Here is a 21,637-nt window from a genome sequence, read left to right as displayed (position 1 = left end):
TAAGCACTCAGTTACTCTTCAGTTTATGCTTTTAATTAAGCTGTCCCTTTATTTGTTTTAGAAAAACTAGTAGCATCAAGGTTTTGACTCTTCAAGACTGTGAATTTGCTGTTAGTGGGAATGTAAATTGGGGCAGCCACTATGTAAGACAACATGTTGTTGTTGTTTAGTTGCTAACTCGTGTCTGACTCTTTTATGACCCCGTGGACTGTAGCCCACGAGGCTCCCCTGTCCGTAGGATTTTCCAGGCAGGAAGGAGTGGGTTGTCATTTCCCTCTCTAGGAATCTTCTCCATCTAGGGATTGAAGCCGCGTCCCCTGCATTGGCAGGTGGATTCTGCCTGAGCCATCAGGGAAGCCAGGTAACACAGTGTGAAGGTCCTTAAAAAGTAAAAATAGAGCTACCATATGATCCAGCAATCCAACTCCTAGGCTTATATCTGGAAAAGATGAAAACTCTTAATTCCCCAGTGTTCATAGCAGCACTGTTTACAAGAGCCAAAGACATGAAAACACCCCAGATACCCATCAACAGGTGATTGGTTTAAGATATGGTATACGTATATATATATATATGTGGGTATATACTCAGTCCTAAAAAGAGAATGGAATATTGCCATTTCTAGCAACATGGATGGACCTCGAGAATATCATACTAAGTGAAGTAAGTCAGGAGGAGAAAGATAAATATTATATAATATTTTATATATGGAATCTAAAAAAGAATGCAAATGAATCTGTACACAAAGCAGAAACAGACATGGAGGTATAGCCCAGTGGCAGAGCATTTGACCACCGGAACAGGCACAAAGACAGAAGGAACAAACCTCTGGTTGCCGAAGGGGAAAGGAAAGGGGCGAGAGAAATTAGGAGCGTGTGATTAACAGAGAAGAAGTTAGTATGCATAAAATAGATACGGAACACGGATTCACTAAACATGGAGGACAATATTTACTATCTTGTGATAACTGATAATGGAAAATAAACTGAAAAAATATGTATAAATGAGTCCCTTTGCTGCACACCTGGAACTAATACAATGCTGCTATTTAACTATATTTCAATGTAAAAAGCCTGCATTTGTCGGCGTGCAGACAGTTTATTTTTAACTAGTATTTGGTCAGTTTTTCTGCTCAGGTAGCACTGCCATTATTTGGGGGAAAGTAGAAATTCAGATTCATCAATTATTATTATTTTTTTTTGTCCACACTTTGTGGCTTGTGGGACCTCAGTTCCTCAACCAGGGATTGAACCTGGGCCCTGGCAGTGAAAGCACCCAGCCACTAGAGCACCAGAGAACTTCCTCCTCGGTATTTTAAAACTATTTCTTCTTAAGGTTTTTATTTCAGTCACAGGATCACACTGAAAGTTTTGTTTTACTTGAAGCAACTAAAAACATTTTCTGTTCATTAGTCATATTCATACTATATATTTTATTTTACATAATTGTGCTTTTTCTGCTGTGTTGTATAATTTGGAAATAATTTCTGTGTGGGTTTATTGCTAATTAAATAAATGAGATTTCCTAAAAACTTTGTAATTTGTCATTTTTTACTTTTAAATTGTGGGCATAATAGACATTCTTTTTCTTGGAAGAAATTGCATCATAGGAATATAAAATGCTAATGTTTAAATAAGTACTACATCAACTTCTGTTGTGCCTTTATTGGTATATATGATAATTTACTTTAGAAGGCTCTGTGACTTGAAATAACAGCCATTTCCAAAGTAAGAGTCCTCATATTAAAGTACCTGAGAAGGAGCTGTTTGAATTTTATAGCCTTCATTTAAAAAGACTTCTCTGACTCCGGGGGCGCAGCGAGGAGAGAAATGAGGCTGAGCTGGGTCTTGACAGTACTGTCCATCTGCCTCAGCGCTCTGGTCATGGCCACAGGGGCCGAGGGCAAACGGAAGCTGCAGGTCGGATCTAGAAATGGGTAGACCACTGTCCCATCAAATTGCACAAAGGGGATGTCCTGCACATGCCCTACACGGGGAAGCTGGAAGATGGAACAGAGTTTGACAGCAGTCTGCCCCAGAACCAGCCCTTTGTCTTCTCCTTGGGCACAGGCCAGGTCATCAAGGGCTGGGACCAGGGGCTGCTAGGGATGTGTGGGGGGAAAAGCGGAAGCTGGTGATCCCATCAGAGCTGGGGTATGGAGATCGGGGAGCTCCCCCATAGATTCCAGGTGGTGCAACCTTGGTGTTCAAGATGGAGCTGCTCAAAATCGAGCGACGTTCAGAACTGTAGCCAAACTGGAGAGGGGCGGTGGAGAGGCCCCCGTCAGGGACCAGACTGTTTAAAGAAAGAAAAAAAACCTTAAAACCCAAAATAAACCAACAAAAAGAATTCTCTTCAATATCCTCATATATAGAATCTGTTTGGTCTATCAACCTGTGGTTTAAGGGTGTTGTGTTCCTGGATATGATCCTATCACATTCAGAGGACAGACTTTGAGTAGAAGTCATTAGTGAAATAATTTAGCAAAATCTTGATGGATTTCTGTTTAGTTTAAATTAAAGTATTTTTTAATATGTTTTTTCCTCTAAGCACTTTAAAGATGGAGACAAGGTAATTGATTAATGGCAGATGGACAGAAAGATCATCTAAAATTGTGTATTCATTTGTGTAGGTATTAGGGAAGAAATAAGCTCAGTATTTTCATCCTTTGTAGAATTTTGAGGTTGGTAGTTACTCTAATAAGTAAGCCACTTTGGTCCAGTTATGTAATCCCTCTTGAACATTTTCAGTATCTCATTTGTAACTTGAGACTCAAGAGTGGGTGGGTCTGTGAATTAAAGGCATTATTTACTCCAAGCACACATTTCTGTCTTCTTTTGACTTAATAGATTAATCAAAGTTAATTGAAAAAAAACATAAAAAAAAATCTGTTTGGAATACATTGGTCTCTGCCTTTTGTACTGTAGTAGTTTAGTGTCAAAATCAGTTAAATCCTCTAAAAGTTACCATGACATGAACAAGTAGATATGAAACTCAGTGTGGGGCCAGTTGAAGCAAAGACCTCATTCAGATGGCAGTAATTGCTCCCATTCTATCTATAAAGATATAGGGGAAAATTAAACAAAAAACAGGCGAAGAGGGTAAACTTCATATAGGTCCTTCTATATTGTGTGTTCTCAGTTGTATCTGACTCTTTGTGACCCCATGGCTTGTAGTCTTCTTTCCATGGAATTTTCCAGGCAAGAATACTGGAGTGGGTTGCCATTTCCTACTCCGGGGGATCTTTCTGGCCCAGGGATCGAACCCTTGTCTCTTGTGTCTCTTGCACTGGTAGGCAGATTCTTTACCCCTGTGCCACCTGGGAAGCCATTCCTTCTAGGTTAGGTACTTGTAATATAAGAAGAATATTATTTTGATAATGACTGTATCCAGTCCCTTTGGTTTTAAGTCACAAATATCCAAATCAAACTTGTTTAATCCAGAAGCCAACCACCAAACCGTGGAAAGGAAGTGCTGAATGGACTGAGGGACTCCAAGCCCTGCAGGACTTACTTTCTCTGCCCATTTTCTCTCATTTCAGGATGTGCATGTATGTTGGACCACATTCTCTTTTTCCATGAGGTGGGGAACTAGGTTGCTTGGAGGCCAGCAACAATCTGAAGTAAATTGTAAACAATCAGTTTACAATCTGAAGGAAAGATCTAGTTATCCTTTCACCTCCAATTTGGAAAACTGTGATGGGTTCTCTGGGGTTCCATGTTCTCTCCCTGACCCAGTCACTGTATCCAGTGGGGTGTGGTACGTCACAGTGCCAGCCTGGACCCAATTCCACCAGAACTCCAAGACAGTGGGCAGCTGGCAGCTCCTGAAACTTCATGGCAGTGGCAATGGTTTTCAGGAAAGGAGGAAAGGAAAGCAGGCAGTCAAAAAACAAAGGATGTCAATTACACTGTCTCCAGACCACCCTGGGCTTCCTTGGTGGCTCAGTGGTAAAGAATCCACCTGCAATGCAAGAGACAAGGGTTTTATCCCTGAGTCGGGAAGATCCCCTGGAGAAAGAAATGGCAACCCGCTCCAGTATTCTTGCCTGAGAAATCCCATGGACAGAGGAGCCTGGAGGGCTACAGTCCATGGGGTTGCAAAGAGTCGGACATGACTTCATGACTAAACAACAACAGACCGCCCTGATTTCTCTCTAGGAAGAGAGGGGTGTGGAAAGAGGAGGGTGAGTTGTAAAAACAGGGGTAGCAGACATTTGTCATTCTTTTTGACCAGGTAACTGCTGAACCCCTGTTCTAAGTGTGAGGAAATGGTGTTAAAAAATGACATGAGTTTTTGTCTATTGGATATGATTTGAGAGGCAAGATATCCTGCTGGTATGCATTTCAGAAAGATGACTAGGATCATACTCTTGAAGTCATCTTGGAATAAGGCATTGTCTCCTGAAAAAGAATCAGAACCCTTGCTGAAATCAAAGTATGTTTTGTTGGGAGCAGAACTGATGAATGAATTACTCCCTTTGGATGTTAAGATTAGTGGGTGTGACTAAGAAGCAGTAGAGTCCGCCAGCCCTGAGCATCTGACGGTCTGGTTCTAGAGGAGAGGAGAGTGCTGAGCAGGGCTCCTTGGGAGGGAAGCTAGGGAAGGACAAACAGCCTTCCTCACAGTGCTGCCTAGAGTTAGTACTGTTATGCCAGGAAAATGGATATTACACAGGTACATATAATGTAAAAGTGATATCCACTTCGGTCCATGGGATTCTGTAGGCAAGAATACTGGAGTGGGTTGCCATGCCCTCTTTCAGGGTATCTCACCCATCCAGGGATCAAACCCACATCTCTTACATCTCCTGCATTGGCGGGCAGGTTCTTTACCTCTAGCGCTATCTGCGAAGCCGTATGTTATTATATAACATATATATCAGTAATACCTTTAAAGACACATTTTAAAAAATATATTTTATTGAAGTATAGCTGATTTACAATGTTATGTTAATTTCTGCTGTATAGCAAAGTTCAGTGATTCTTGTTCATACTCTCTTCCATTATGGTTTATCACAGGATATTCAATATAGTTCCCTGTGCTATGCAGTAGGATCTTTTTGTTTATCCTATATATAATAGTTTACATCTGCTAATCCCAAACTCCCTGTCCATCCCTCCGTGACCCCCTCTCCCTCTTGTCAACTACAAGTCTATTCTCTGTGTATATGAGTTTGCTTTTGTTTCATCAGTTCAGTTCAGTCGCTCAGTCGTGTCCGACTATTTGTGACCCCATGGACTGCAGCATGCCAGGCTTCCCTGTCCATCACCAACTCCCGGAGTTTACTCAAGCTCATGTCAATTGAATCGGTGATGCCATCCAACCATCTCATCCTCTGTCATCCCCTTCTCCTTCCGCCTTCAATCTTTCCCAGCATCAGGGTCTTTTCAAATGAGTCAGCTCTTTGCATCAGGTATCCAAAGTATTGGAGTCTCAGCTTCAGCATCAGTCCTTCCAATGAATGTTCAAGCTTGATTTCCTTTAGGGTGGACTGGTTGGATCTTGCAGTCCAAGGGACTCTCAAGAGTCTTCTCAAACACCGCAGTTCAAAAGCATCAATTCTTCGGTGCTCAACTTTCTTTATACTCCAACTCTCACATCCATACGTGACTATTGGAAAAACCATAGCTTTGACCTTTGTTGGCAAAGTAATGTCTGCTTTTTAATATGTTGTCTAGGTTGGTCATAACTTTTCTTTCAAGGAGTAAGCGTCTTTTAATTTCATGGCTACAGTCACCATCTGCAGTGATTTTGAAGCCCAAAAAAATAAAGTCTGTCACTGTTTCCACTGTTTCCCCATCTATTTGCCATGATGCGATGGGACCAGATGCCATGATCTTAGTTTTCTGAATGTTGAGCTTTAAGCCAACTTTTTCACTCTTCTCTTTCACTTTCATCAAGAGGCTCTTTATTTCCTCTTCACTTTCTGCCATAAGGGTGGTGTCATCTGCATATTTGAGGTTATTGATATTTCTCCTGGCAATCTTGATTATAGCTTGTGCTACATCCAGCCCAGCATTTCTCATGATGTACTCTGCATATAAGTTAAATAAGCAGGGTGACAATATACAGCCTTGACATACTCCTTTTCCTATTTGGAACCAGTCTGTTGTTCCATGTCCAGTTCTAACTGTTGCTTCCTGACCTGCATACAGATTTCTCAGGAGGCAGGTCAGGTGGTCTGGTATTCCCATCTCTTTCAGAATTTTCCACAGTTTATTATGATCCACACAGTCAAAGGCTTTAGCATAGTCGATAAAGCAGAAATAGATGTTTTTCTGGAACTCTTTTGCTTTTCCCATGATCCAGTGGATGTTGGCAATTTGATCTCTGGTTCCTCTGCCTTTTCTAAATCCAGCTTGAACATCTGGTAGTTTACAGTTCATATATTGTTGAAGCATGGCTTTGAGAATTTTGAGCATTACTTTACTAGCATGTGAGATGAGTGCAATTGTGTGGTAGTTTTTATTTCATAGATAAGTTAATTTGTGTCATATTTTAGATTCTGCATGTAAGTAATATCATATGGTATTTGTCTAACTTACTTCACTTAGTGAGGCAATCTGTAGGTCCATCCATTTTCCTGCATATGGCATTATATCATTCTCTCTTATGGCTGAGTAGTACTCCATTATGTGTATGTGTGTGTATGTGTGTATGTGTATGTGTACATGTGTGTATGAGTGTATATACATGTGTGTATGTGTACATGTGTATATGTACATGTGTATATGTGTATACACGTGTGTATTTATGTGTGTACATGTGTATACACGTGTGTGTGCATGTGTGTACGTGTGTGTGTGTGTACGTGTACATATATATATACACATCACATCTTCATTCATCTGTCTGTGGACATTTAGGTTGTTGCCGTTTCTTGGCCGTTGTGAATAGCATTGCTATGAGCAGAGGGGTGCATGTATCTCTTTGAATTATGATCTTCTCTGGATATGTGCCCAGGAGTGGGATGGCTAGTTCATGTGGCAACTCTATTTTTAGTTTTTTTTTTTTTTTTTTTTTAGTTCTACCACTTTATTGCTACCAACCCATTTCCCTCCACCCTTGTGCACACATGCTCAGTCATGTAATCCCATGGACTTCAGCCCGCCAGACTCCTCTGTCCATGGACTTTTCCAGGCAAGAATACTGGAGTGGGTTGCCATTTCCTTCTCCTATTTTTAGTTTTTTGAGGAACCTCAATACTGTTTTCCATAGTGGCTGTACCAATTTACATTCCCACCAACAGTGTAGGAGTTTTCTCCACACCTTCTCTAGCATTTGTTGCGTGTAGACTTTTTACTGATGGCCATTCTGACTGGTATGAGGTGGCAGTTCATTGTAGTTTGGTTTTGCTTTTCTCTGATCATTACTGGTGTTGAGCATCTTTTTATGTGCCTGTTGGCCTCATCTGTAGATATCCTGAGTTTTGAATTCCTAACATTTCCTAAATAATTTTCAGATAAGAGGAAGGGACAGTGTTTCAAGTTGCTTGGAAGGTTAACCTTTGAAGTTTTCATCTAAGAGAACTTGTGATAAATAAAAAGGTTGACAGTAATGAATGGATTCTGGTCCTCCATTTTGTGTTTTCTTTCTTCCTCCTCACTGCTCCCTTTATTTCAGGTTTCTTCTCAGGGCACCATGTTTGCTCTCCCCTTTGGTTCCCATAGAGCGTGTCAGGAATACACCTGCAAGGCGGGAGACACAGGTTCTGTCCCCCTGTTGGGAAGATCCCCTGGAGGGTGGCATGGCAACCCACTGCAGGATTCTTGCTGGGAGAATTCCACGGACAGAGGAGCCTGGTGGGCTGCAGTCCATGGGGTGGCAGAAAGTCAGACACGACTGCAGCGGCTAAGCACACCTAGCACTCGTAGCACATAGGATCTGCTGCTGCTGCTGAGTTGCCTCAGTCGTGTCCGACTCTGTGCGACCCCCCAGGTGGCAGCCTGCCAGGCCCTGCCGTCCCTGGGATTCTCCAGGCAAGAACACTGGAGTGGGCTGCCATTGCCTTTCCCGATAGGATCGCTAGGAGCGGCTTAGTCGTTTCTATAGGTGGAGCAAGGATTATCCCAGCTGTGTGATTTGTGCTAGCCAGACCTTAAGTATTTTGGTTAACAAGTTAAATGAAGGCCTGTAAGTGTTTTGATAGATTTGGAAGTGTTTAGTTTTTCTAAAACTGAGTAATAACTTTACTGATATAGAAAAATGCAAAGTTTCTGGTGGTTGAAACAAGGGCCTCTTAATGACCTTGAGATAAGGCTTATGTAGGTTTTTTAAAATATTATTTTATTAATAGTTGATTTACAATGTCATGTTAATTTCTGCTGTATAGCAAAGTGATTCAATTATACATATATACACATTTTTCATATTTTCAATTATGGTTTATTATAGGATGTTGAATATAATTCTCTGTACCATACAGTAGGACTTTGTTGTTTAAGGAGTTTGTGTAGTTTTAAAAACACTTTGGAGTGGAAGTTAAACTGCATGTCTGTAGCTCCAGCAATGCATATAGCATCATTGAAGTGACCACAGTTAAGCATTTGTGCTGAGCGTGCAGAGGCTGACCGCTATGTCTCGACTGCCCCCTGGTGACAGCAACGAAAAGATGCTATAAACTGTAAAATGCTTCCTGATTTTAGGAGTGTTAAAATGTGAACAAAATGTGTGTTTTAGAATCAGTGCAATATGGTAAATGAGATTGAAGCAAAACATGGCTTTTCCGGCTCTGAGTCTGTGGGGGTGGAGATAATTAGTGCAAAAATCTTTAAGAGTAATGTTTAGAAAACTAAGGTGCTGTGACATGCTGTCTTTTTGTGGTCCATGTGAATTCTGTGACCTGAGAATGTATATCAAGGATAGCACTCTTTGTGATTTTTCCTAATAAAATCTGAATTCACTAGATGCTCTGTGTAGCGTAAGGGAGTTAGAGAAGGCGAGGTTCAGGAAAAGAATGAGACCGGCACTTTACAGGAACAGGTCACCTTTAATGAGGTGAGAAGGGGCAGTGGTCAGATTAGTGAGCTGCTGCACTTATCTAACAAAAGAGTGAGTATATATAGATAGGCATGTATGTGGAAAGCTACTGTCTCAAGGGGGCCTGTTCTCCAAGGTTGTTTGGAGTAGTTATCTCTTAAACTAAACGGCTGGGGCAAGGAATTTTGGAGATCCGCCAGAGGCTGGACCTGCTGGGAGCTGGGCGTAATCAACCTTAATGTCAATTTTTTTCTTCGGGTGAGAGAGTTCTTTGTTTTGCATAGAATGGTGGGGAGGACCTGGAGAGGAGTTTAGCTCCAGGCTACTTTGAGCCAAGTAACTTCCCTTCACTCTGAATAGCAAAGTCAAGGTTTAGGCAGAATTAGGAATAACGTTGGTCTAAGTACTTAAAAAAAAGACAAACAAACCACAAATCTATTTTATTACTTCTTTTTCATCTCACCCTCCCCTGGCCTTTTTCCTGTTAGCCGCTTAGTGGACACTTATGCCCCTCAGCTCCCCAAAGACCTTCACCCAAGCCTGGTCTTCTTTGTAGTGCCTTAGGTTCACTTTTCTTTAATGTTTATTTTTAAACAGCTTTATTAAGGTATAATTGGCATGTGATAACTGCATTATGTAAAGTGTACAGTTTGATGAGTTTTGACATATGCATATACCCATGGAACTGTCTCTGCCATCAAGATGATGATGAAAATGTCACTCTCAGAAGCTTCCTCTGCCCTTTGTTACCCTTCTGTTCCCCCCCTCTCTCCTATCCCAACACATACCTCAGTTAGGAACTCTGAATTCCCTGGGGCTGGGCCCTTTGATTTAATTCACACTATCTTGTAAGTCTTTCTCTTCCAGAATTATTTTCTTTTTAAAAGATTAGATGTATGATATGTTCTTCTTGGTTACCTTAAGGCAGGCTTAGTCTTAAAAATATGCCCTCTACGTCTTCAGAAAAAAATAAAACATCCCTTTAGATGCAGGAAAGTCTTGATTTGAAAATAAGGTTGTAAAAAAAAAAAAAAAAGAAAAGAAAATAAGGTTGTGTAAAAAATAAAAAAATAAAAAAAATAAAAAAATAAAAATTAAATTTTAAAAATTAAAAAAAAATTAAAATAAGGTTGTGCTACTTGGAGCCTTCTTTGAAATCTGTATGAATGTATTTTCTCACCTAAAAAAACAAATCATTTTTAAAAATAGCTGAACATTTCAGTGGACAAGGAGTTTATTAAGATGGAACTCTTAGGCAGCATCTTTTCCCTTACGAAGGTAAAGATGTTAAGGTGCAATACGATGGTCTGTTCTGACCGATTGCTGTGATTGGCTGAGGGTAGGGTGTGGCTATTCCCCAGGTACTGAGCCTGGCAGGTGTCAGGCTGGGTGAGGCTCCGTGTACCCCTCACCTCAAGCAGCCTCATCAGGTTGGTTACCCCAGAGAACTCTTCAGTCATTGTAATTTCCTTTTGTCTGGGCCAAAGTCAGGAAACACTGAAGACAATCTCTGAGTCAGGATAGTAACAAGAGGGGACTTTTTTTTCTTTTTGGCCCCACTACTGTGGCATGTACAGTCTTAGTTCCCCCAACCAGGAATCCAACCTATGCCCCCTGCAGTGGAAGCACAAAGTCTTAACCACGGACCTCAGGCAAGTCCCCAGAGGGGATGTTTTAATTATTATATGATGTGTTCAGCTCTCTCCTGTTCAAGGGCCTTAAAGGTTACTGGTCACTAGTGGCACCTCGGCTTCCCAGGTGGCGCTAGTGGTGAGCACCCGCCTGCCGATGCAGGAGACACGAGAGACTCAGTTTCCATCCCTGGATCAGGAAGATCCCGCGGAGGAGGAAATGGCAACCCGCTCCAGTGTTCTTGCCTGGAGAATCCCATGGAACTAGGAGCCTGGCAGGCCATAGTCCATGGAGTCGCAAAGAGTCGGACGTGACTGAAGCAACTTAGCACGCACATAGAGTGGTACCTTTAGCTAAGATTTGTTGTGTATATTATGGAAGTCAGAAAATGCTTTTTACCTGGGACAGATGATGTTAGAAACATTTCAAATTTCATAGAGCATATAGTACAGTGCTAGATATTTGTAATAGGTGTAATAAGTGTGGTGGAGATGAGACAGTATTTGCAGTATGTGAGATGCAGAGAAACATATTGCATTATTTCCTTAAGTAATTACTGCTGAATTTAGAAAACGTGTAATATACTGTGGGCTTGAGAATGGGTTGATTTTTTTTTTTTAATTCCAGTTTGAATGATCTGAAAAATTACCTGTTTTTCATAGAATATGTTAATTTTTTTTTAAAGTACTGTATTTTGGACTAAGTGTTATATGTTTTTCTGGTATTCAGTTGAATGGAGACCTTATATTGAATTCGTCTCATCCATCATGTTTTTTATCACAGGAGGTGGTGAGAAAGCCAGAGCACGTCACATATCAAGAGGAAAACTGTTACCCAGAGAAAGAATCGACAATCTTATAGACCCAGGGTTGGTACATACCCAGACGTTGGCTCAGGGTGTCCTCTGTTCCATGGTGCTTTCTTAGTGGTTTTTTTTTCTTTTTTGGCTGTCCTGTGCGGCTCTCAGGATCTTGGTTCCCCAACCAGGGATTGAACCCAGGCCCTCGGCAGTGAGGTGCAGAGTTCTAACCATTGGACCACCAGGAAATTCCCATCTTAGAAAGTTTTGTGAAATAAATGGTTTTAAATTCTGGTTCTTACCTAAGCTTCAGCAACAAGTGGTTGTTGTGAGGCTGCGATATGTCAGGTGCTCTTCTGGGTGCTAGCGATGCATCACTGAACAAAGCAGACCAAGTTCCTTGCCCTGCTGGGGCTTACATGGGGGCAGGAGGAGACAGAAAATAGTTGGTAAATGTCACAAATTATATAGTATGTTGGAAGGTGATCCGTGTCATGGGACAAAAAAGAAGAGGTAGACCAGCATTACAAGAGAGAAAGATGAAGATCAAGTTGCAGTTTCAATGAGGTGGTTAGGATCGGCCTCGCTGAGGGGTGACATTTGAACAAAGATGGGAAGGAGTGGAGCGAGATGGGCTGTGTGTATCTGGGGAGAGAGGGTTACAGGCAGACGGAGCGGCCAGTGCGAGGCTTCTGTGCTGGGAGCTGGGAGTGGCTCACAGATGCTGGTATGCCGAAGGGCCCGGGAGGCTGTCTCGTGGGAGCGGAGGGTCAGTGAAGTGGGGAGTAGCAGAAGATGGGGTCAAATTCATAACGCATTTGTGGGTCAGTGTAAGAGTTTGGACTTTTACTCTGAAAGAAACGAGGAGACTTGGTAGGACTTACCTGACTTATGTTTTAAAAAGTTATTCTGGCCACGGGTGTGGGTAGCCTCTGTGGCTTGAGGGTGAAAGGACCAGGACCAGTTAGAGAAATGAAGATTCAGAAGTATCGTTTCTGCGGACACGCACACACGTGCCCAGCCTAGAGACAAACACCGTTAACACCTAGTGTGCATTAACACACTAGTGTATATACCGTTAACACCTACACTATTTTCATGCAAACATGGATCAGACACACTTTTTTTTTGTTTGTTTTAGAAAAATGGAATCTTGTGTTTTATAACTCCCTTCTCCCCCTCCCCCACCACCCTTAATGTATCTTGAACATTTAAGTGAGAGGATAAAAACAGTGGTTAGGAGCTTGGTCCCCTATTTAAGAGCTTATTAAACTCAGCTCTGCCACGTTCTAGTAGTTGAGTGACCTCAGACAACTGACCTCATCGCTGTGTTTCAGTTTCCTCATCAGTCAGTGGGGATCCTAGTGGGATCCATAGCAGAAGGTAGTTCTGAGGACTGAATGAGTGAGTGTTTCTGAAGCTCCTAGGAGAGAGGCTGGCACGTGGTTAAGTGCTACGTAAGTGTTAGGCGCTGTTCTCTTTCTATACCAATACATACATCTGTACAATATCTTCAAAGATAAATGTGTTCCTTTGTGTGGCTGTGTTGTATCAATCCCCAAAGTGTTCACACTAGACTTTGTTTTAGACATTCTTCCTTTTATAGACTTTATATCCAACACACATATTTGAAATGTTGCCCCATTAAAGAAAAAAAATCGTTTCCTTTTCCATTCAAGTAACTATTTGAATAACTAACTATTCAAATATGATTTAAAAAAAAGAAAACATTAATTCAGGCAGCATTCTTTCTTCCATTCAGGTCTCCATTCCTGGAATTATCACAGTTTGCAGGTTACCAGTTGTACGGTGATGAGGAGGTCCCTGCAGGTGGCGTTATTACAGGCATTGGAAGAGTGTCAGGGTGAGTATTCTGACGGTGCTCAGCCCCGTGGGTCAGGAAGCAGGCCGACAGGGCAGGGCAGCCAGCACTCACTTGCATGAGAGTGTGTGAGTGTCTTGCTGGTGATATTATTTAGATCTGAGGCTTCCTACCCAGATGTGTTAGATTCATCTGTGGAGCTTCAGGGATGGAAATCGAAGGGAAAAACCCCAAGCAGTGATCCTGGGGACCCAACCCAAACCTTCATACTTAATCAGAATCTCCAGGGTTTGGACTTGGCGTGGGTAGTTTTCCAAGGCTCTGCAGGTGATCTCTTGCACATCTAGAGCAAAGAACCGCTGTCTTAGAAGAGTAGTTCTCAGAGTTTGGTCCCCAGGGAACATCAGCCTCATGTGAGAACTTGTTAGAAGTGTCAATGGTCAGGTCTTCCCAAAAAGTACTAAGTCACATTCAGGGAGTGGAGCCCCGAAATCAGCATTTAAACAAGCTCTCCGGATTCTCCAGTGCTATCCTTTGAGAACCACCATAGACTTAGGGCATCTTGATTGCTGGATACTACATTTGTTTGCGTGTATTTTTGTATGATCTCACACTGACCACGCAGTCACCGTTCCTTGTATTGCAATAAACACTTCCCATTGCCTAGTTGTCTTAATCTTTACCACAATCCTGTGAGAAGGGGTGCTGTTATAACCATCACCATTCTGTAGGTAAGGAAACTGCCTTAGAGTGTTAAAAATAACTTTCCAAAGATCAAGCCACTGGCAAAACTTGACTTTGAGATCAGGCAGCCTGATACAATTGCTTTTGACTCGGATTCTGGTTTATGTGTGTGTTCCTCCACCTTCACCCCTTGATTTGTGCCTTCACAGGAGGTATGACTATAGTCGTTCACCATTGTTGCTTCTTTCTTTCTTCCTTCTTTAATTCCTAAACCTTACGCCCTAGTGATAAATCAAAGAGATAGATGGGTAGGGACCAGAACACAGCCTTGCTTCATTCCACTGAAGATTTTAAACTTTGTAATCAGTGCTCTTATCAGACACCCATTCTCTGAGGCTCTCTATGAACATCAGTAGCCAGGGCTCAATATTGAGTGTATGTACTTTAGCTCACAAGGGGCCAAGACCAGACAGATTTTGTGTTTTCCCTGAAGCTGCTCTGGTGTTGGATAATATGACTGGAAAATAATTCACTTATTCAAAACATCTAAAGTAAATACTTCACTATAATTTAAGTGACCTTTCTTACATAATCATATGGTTGAATATGGTTAGCACCCTTTCTTTAGCAGATGATAGATGTTTAAACTAGTTTAAACAAAAAAAGATTTGTTGACTCTTAACTGATTTTGGGCCAAGCCAGATCTAGGAGCTCAAACAGCATCACCAGGCCACCAGGCTGGTTTTTGGATTTGTTCCTAGGCAGTCTGTTTAAGCCTTGAGGCAGAGCGGGCCGTGGGCTTCCCCAGCTTCTGCGCTATAAGCTTAGCAGCCGCAGTAAGAGAAGACCTCCTGAGGGCACAGGCCTAGGACCAGGGCCCATCGCTGAACCCACCAGACGGACACTGAGTAGAAAGGCCTGGTCCTTGTGCCCACCTCTGAGGGTGGATGGACTTTGGGGTCAGTCCTACTAGAACCACATGGATTAAAAATAGAGAAGAGAAAAAAAAAATAGAGAGGAGGCAGTTTCTGAAAGAAAGTTTAATTTTGTTGCCAATGTAATAGATATTTTTGCTGGATAGGCAAAGTCAATAGGTGTCTAATACAATGTGTGTGTTTTCGTCTTAGCCGTGCCTTGCGGCATGAGGGATCTTAGTTTCCCAACCGGGATCGAATCCATGCCCCATGCAGTGGAGGCACGGCTTTGTAACCACTGGACCACCAGAGAAGTCTCTAATACAGTATTTTGTGGACTTATTTTACGTCTCATTTCTGTCATGTGCCTGGTTTTTGTCTTGTTTTGGGGGGGCGTGGCCCTAGGTCTCATTGCTGCACGTGCTGTTTCTCTAGTTGCAGTGAGCCGGGGTGGTTTTTCCAGGTGTGATGCACAGGTTTCTTATTGCGATGGTCTCTCGCAATAAGACTGTGTTGCAGAACACAGTCTCTGGGATGTGCAGGCTTTAGTAGTTGTGGCACTGGGGCTCAGCAGTTGCGCTTAGCGTGCCCCAGAGCACGGGTTCAGTAGTTGCTGCACATGAATTTAGTTACCCTGAGGCATGTGGAATCCTCCCGAACCAGGGATCGAACCAACGTCCCCAGCATTGGAAGATGGTTTTTAAACCACTGGACCACAAGGGAAGTCCTATGATGTTTCCATAAGACTAGTAAAAGTTACTAGTGATGTCCCTTGTCCAAGGTTGATAGAGGCAAGTCAGAATTTCAGCCTCCCTTTGCCTGACTTCATAGCCTGGGCTCTTTGCCGCACCAGAACTTCTTAAGTTTTTCTAATGCAGCGCCCCCAGGAAAGGGAAGAGTGACCACACTCTGGAGGTGTGAGGTTATGGCCCAGTGACCTGCCAAGAGCCTCAATTCCTTTTGAAGTGATTTGTTTAATATTAAAGTCATTAAAAATGTACTTCTCACTCTGTAAAATGTTAATTATAATGTGGGAAAATGCTTGCTATAACCTAGTGAATAAAACTGATGCTCAGAGGAGAGAAACCACATACCCTAATAAAAGAAATTTAACATTACCTAAGGTCGTGGGCTCAGTTGTTGTTCTCTAGTTCATGTTCAACAAGAACTAAGTAAGTTATTTTTTAGAATTCTAGAGAATATAAAGTGAGGTAACAAAATGTCCTAAATATAAAGAAGATTAAATTTTGTGAAGACCACACTGTTCTCTCAAGTTTCAAGTGAGCCTCCAATTTTCAGTTTTCCTGGCAGCACTCAGCAGGCTCTCTGCTGGCCTCTTCATTCACTTTCCTGCTTCTTGCCAGTTGCTTGTGGGCCATGGTACCTGACAAACTGGTTTTGGTGACTCATTATAGTATATGCTTTCAAAAATACTGTTTTAAAATTTGCACCTATTGTTACTTTAGGCAGGATAAATGTTGTATTTTTAACTTCTTTTACTTTTATAGAAAAACATATGGCAGTAACATGAAGAACTTTTGAAAATATGAAACATAAATACTTTCAATGGCTCAGTTTTCCTTTTTGAAAATTACCTTCCTAAAAGGAAATTCTGAAGTTTATCATGAGAGATTTTCTCATCTCGAGACTTGGATTTGCTGTTGTTGTTGTCTTATAATGTTAGGACTGTTTCATTCAAAGAACATTGCAAAATGTGGCTTAGGTTGTTAGTTTTTCTCTGCTACTGGGGGGTGATGATTCTTTAAAAAAATTAGATATGAGTTTGTAAACTAATTAAAAGTGGTTCATTTTATATAAATGAATATATGAACAGTGATTAAAGTTCCTGTACCATAAGATTGCCTACTAATGGCTATCATTAGTGATATGTGTTAATACTGGAAATTGCCATGTTGTATTGGGAGTGTCTTTATAATGAGATGCAGTTGGTCTTTACTTTTAAAAAAATCTCTCATATTCTCTCTCCAATGAAATTTCTGCCTTTCAGAATAGAATGCATGATTGTTGCCAACGATGCCACAGTCAAAGGAGGTAGCTACTATCCAGTGACTGTGAAGAAACACTTGCGAGCACAAGAAATCGCGATGCAAAACAGGCTCCCCTGCGTTTACTTGGGCAAGTTATAAGGATGTAAAACAAACTGCTGTTCAGCTAAGAAGTGAAAGGTTGTTTAGAAGGATGTGTGTGTGTGTGTATATATGTATATATGACATTATCAGTGGGCATTTCAAGAATAGCTGTTGGTTTCTCTCATAATTTCAAAAGAAATACTTATTCTTTGTTAAAACCCCTGGGAGAAAAAGTAAATAGAACTACCCATTATAACATCACTGAGGAGGAATCCCTGACACTGTTTTGGGGTGTGCGATTTTTTCCTCTACATGAGTGGTGTTTTTTTTTTCTTCTATATATTTTTGTTTTTCTATTTATCATAATGGATTCAAACTATGAAAAAATAATAGCTAATATTTATGAGTCTCTTGACTGTCAGGTACTAGGTTAAATGCTTGAGTGTGTACATAATTTGGGCAAACATAATTTAAAGAAATTTAACTTTCAGTGAAAGTAAATTTATCTTTGGAATTAAAATACATTAATAATTAAAGCTAAGGATATTTTTAAAAGAACATAAAAGCAAGGCAGTTTAAAATTGACACTTCCTAGATATTAGCTTAGTTTGTAAAAACACCAGTATCTGTTCATTTCTGTGAATATTTGAACAGGTACAGGTGAGATTTCTTTTTCCTGTGGAAGTGAATTTACCTGATTGACTTAGAGTGTGAACTGCTTTGCACATATAGAAAACAACACATGGGACCCCACAGCTTGCAACTGCTGTGCCCAACGCTGCAGGGAATGCAGTTAAGGGTGTCGTGTTGTCTGTCTTCCGCATGGTGAATTGGAGACAGGATATAATGTATTACACACCAATAGAGACTCGTAGTGATAGGTGTAAGACCAGCTAGCTTCCTGTGATGTTGACTCTGCACTCGAAGTAGGTGCTGAACTAAGTGCTTTGCATATACTGTTTCACGTCATCCTGATAGCCACCCTACGGTACTCTGCTGGTACCTTCATTTCACGGGTGGGGAAACTGAGGCATAGAATGGCTCAGAAATACTTCCGTGGTCACACAGCTGTGAAGTAAGGAAATTCTGTTTTGATCTCAGCTGACATTCTTATCTGCCACTGTTATCTACAGTAAAAAGAGAAACAGAAGGCGATGTGTGATAAAACTATCCCATGAATTCGGTAGATGATGTTTGGATTGTTTTAAAAGAGAGAGAGAGAGAGAGATCCATTTTCAGTTGAACCGGTCAAGGATTTTTTGCGATTTCTGGGGCTAATCCTCAAAGCAGAGAATGTCCTAAATATTTCAAGTGGAATTTTGCATAGGGGTAGGAGAGCCTAATATGTTTGAAGAAAGCAATACAATTTAGGGGGCTCTGTGGGAGGATTGGAGAAAGAGGCTGCAGAAGAGTTCAGAAAGATAGAGCAAATTTTTTTGTGAATGTAATTAAGAACTGGTGCTATTATCATTGAGATAAGTCTTCCTGTGTATAGGATGTTTTGTTCATTGAGATGTACTTATATCTGTTATTTCCCCTGTCTTCAGTTGACTCAGGAGGGGCAAACTTACCTCGACAAGCAGAGGTATTTCCAGATCGAGATCACTTTGGCCGCATATTCTACAATCAGGCAGTTATGTCTTCTAAAGGCATTACACAGGTAATTTCTTATTAATGAGATATGTTGCTTTTTGCATCAAATGTCTTTGCTAACCAGGTATTTTGAGATGACTTAAAAGAGAATTTTACTTTTTTTGGCTATGCCATGCAGCTTATGGGGTCTTAGTTCCCTGACTGGGGATTGAACCCAGGCCCTTGGCAGTGAGAACATGGAATCCAAACCACTGGAATGCCAGGGAAGTTCCAAAAGAGAATTTAATATACAGTTTAGTCTTCAAGAAATCAACTGATAACCTTATGAGATTTCCCTTGTATGTTGTCTGTCTTTTTTCCCTTGTTGCTTTTAATATTTTATCTTTGTCTTTAGTTTTTGTCCATTTATTACTGTGTCTTGGTGTGTTTCTCCTTCGGCTTATCCTTCTTGGGACTCTGTGCTTCTTGGACTTGGTTGACTATTTCCTTTTCCATGTTGGGGAAGTTTTCAGCTATTATTTCTTTGAATATTTTCTCAGGTTCTTTCTCTTTCTCTTCTTCTGGGACCCCTATGATATGAATATTGGTGCATTTAATGTGTCTCTTAGGTTGTCTTCATTTCTTTTCATTCTTTTTTCTATATTCTGTTTTGTAGCATTGATTTCTACCATTCTGTCTTCAGGTCACTTATCCATTCTTCTGTCTCAGTTATTCTGCTATTGATTCCTTCTAGTATGTTGTTCATCTCTGTTCTTTAGTTCTTCTAGGTCTTTGGAAACATTTCTTGCATCTTCTCCATTCTTGTTTCAAGATCCTGTATCATCTTCAGTATCATTATTCTGAATTCTTTTTCTGGGAGGTTGCCTATCTCTACTTTGTTTAGTTGTTTTTCTGGGGATTTATCTTGTTCCTTCATCTGGGACATAATCCCATTTCTTTTCATTTTGGTTAGCTTCTGTGGTTGTGGTATTAATTCTGAGGCTGCTAGGATTGCAGTTCTTATTTCTTCTGTCTGCCCTCTGTGGATGAGGATGAGAGGCTTATACAGGCTTCCTGATGGGAGGGACTGGCTATGGGCAAAACTGTCTCTCACACTCTGGTGGGCAGGTCCATGCTCAGTAAAACTTTAATACAATTGTCTGCTGGTGGGTGGGGCTGTGCTCCCTCCCTGTTAGTTGTTTGGCTTGAGACTGACCAAGTCCTAGAGTCTAGAGGCTCTGCGCTGTGTGTGCTAAGTCACTTTAGTCATATCCGACTCTTTGCGAGCCTATGGACTGTAGCCTGTCAGGCTCCTCTGTCCGTGGGATTCTCCAGGCAAGAGTACTGGCGTGGGTTGCCATTTCCTCCTCCAGGAGATCTTCCACCCAGGGATCAAAACGGTGTCTCTTTTATCTCCTGCATAGACAGGTGGGCTTTTACCACTAGCACCAGCTGGGAAGCCCCTTGAGGCTCTGTGATAGGGCTGTTGGCATCCTCCAAGAGAATGGATGCTGAGACCCATCTCCCAGGACTGCTGCTACCAGGGCCCTTCTCCCCGTAGCAGGCCACTGCCCACCCACGCGTCTGCAGGAGACCCTCAGACACTCACGGGTAGGTCTGACTCAGTCTCCTGTAGGGTCAGTGTTCCTTTCCCCTGGTCCTGGTGCACACATCGTTTTGTTTCTGTTTCCCCCAGTCCTGTGGAGGCCCTGTAATCAAGTCCCACTGGCCTTCAAAGTCAGATTCCCTGGTGATTCCCAGTCCCTTGGCAAGATCCCCAGGCTGGAGAGCCTGATGTGGGGTGTAGAACCTTCATAACTGTGCAACAACTTCTTTGGTATTATTGTTCTCCAGTTTGTGGGTCACCCACCCAGCAAGTGTAGCATTTGATTTTATGGTGATTGTGCCCTTCCTACCATTTCATTGCAGCTTCTCCTTTGTCCTTGGATGTGGGGTATCTTTTTTTGGTGGGTTCCAGTGTCTTCCTGTTGATGGTTATTCAACAACTAGTTGTGATTTTGTTGCACTGGCAGGAGAAGACGAGCACGTGTCCTTGTACTCGGCCATCTTGAACCGATCTCAAGTACATGATAATTTCAAACGGTGATAAGTTCTATAAAGAAAAACATAACTGGGTAAAGAGACAAAAGATAATCAATAAACAATTGACTGTGTATTCTTTTTCCACAGAAAGCCTAGTCAGATTCATCTACTAAATATGGGAATATTGTTATGGTGTAGTAAAGGTTAATTCCAAAGGAAACGAGTTTTTAAAAAGGAAGGACACTGAGTCATTGCTTTTTTAGGGTGATACTCTGGAAAAATTGTAGTGTATGTATGAGGAGCCATGCATAGGAACATTACTTGCAGCATTATTTTTTATAACAAAAGTTAAAGAACACAGTAAATGACTGTTCATGGGAGAGTTATAATATTCAGCTGTTAAAATGAATGAACTATGGATTAAAGACCTAAATGTAAGGCCAGAAACTGGAAAACTCTTAGAGGAAAGCATAGGCAGAAGAACACTCTTTGACATAAATCATATCAAGACCCTCTATGACCCACTTCCCAAAGTAATGGAAATAAAAACAAAAATAAACAAGTGGGAACTAATTAAACTTAAAAGCTTTTGCACAGTGAAAGAAACTATAAACAAAGTGAAAATATAGCCCTCAGAATGGGAGAAAATAATAGCAAATGAAACAGCTGACAAAGGATTAATTTCTAAAATATATGAGCAGCTCATACAACTCAATACCAGAAAAACAAACAACCCAGTCAAAAAGTGGACAGAAGACCTAAACAGATATTTCTCCAAAGAAGACATACAGATGGCTGATAAACATATGAAGAGATACTTGGTATCACTCATTATTAAAGAAATGCAAATCAAAACTACAATAAGATATCACCTCACACTGCTTAGAATGGCCATCATCAACATATCTACAGACAATAAATGCTGGAGAAGGTGTGGAGAAAAGGGAACCCTCTTGCACTGTTGGTGGGAATGCAAATTAACATAGCTGCTATGGTGAACAGTACAGAGATTTCTTAAAAAAAAAAAAACAGGAATAAAACTACCAGCCATTTCACTACTGGGCATATATACCCTGAGAAAACCATAATTGAAAAAGGC

The 21,637-nt window shown here is 41.3% G+C and overlaps 1 protein-coding gene and 1 pseudogene across 1 annotated transcript in view; both read left to right on the top strand.

Moving 5' to 3' along the window:
• Nucleotides 1-21,637, top strand: part of MCCC2 (methylcrotonyl-CoA carboxylase subunit 2) — a 78,368-nt gene that overhangs the window by 4,572 nt on the left and 52,159 nt on the right. The window contains exons 3-6 of the mRNA XM_043887415.1: nucleotides 11,398-11,482; nucleotides 13,176-13,277; nucleotides 16,842-16,969; nucleotides 18,471-18,583. Of these exons, the coding sequence (XP_043743350.1) occupies nucleotides 11,398-11,482; nucleotides 13,176-13,277; nucleotides 16,842-16,969; nucleotides 18,471-18,583 (428 nt within the window). The remainder of the gene's footprint in view (nucleotides 1-11,397; nucleotides 11,483-13,175; nucleotides 13,278-16,841; nucleotides 16,970-18,470; nucleotides 18,584-21,637) is intronic.
• On the top strand, nucleotides 1,585-2,326 carry LOC122683632 (annotated as a pseudogene).

Source organism: Cervus elaphus, chromosome 25 (genome assembly GCF_910594005.1).
Source record: "Cervus elaphus chromosome 25, mCerEla1.1, whole genome shotgun sequence".
NCBI lineage: Eukaryota > Metazoa > Chordata > Mammalia > Artiodactyla > Cervidae > Cervus > Cervus elaphus.
Note: the sequence above shows the minus strand (reverse complement) of the source record. Positions and strands in the feature narration are given on the sequence as shown.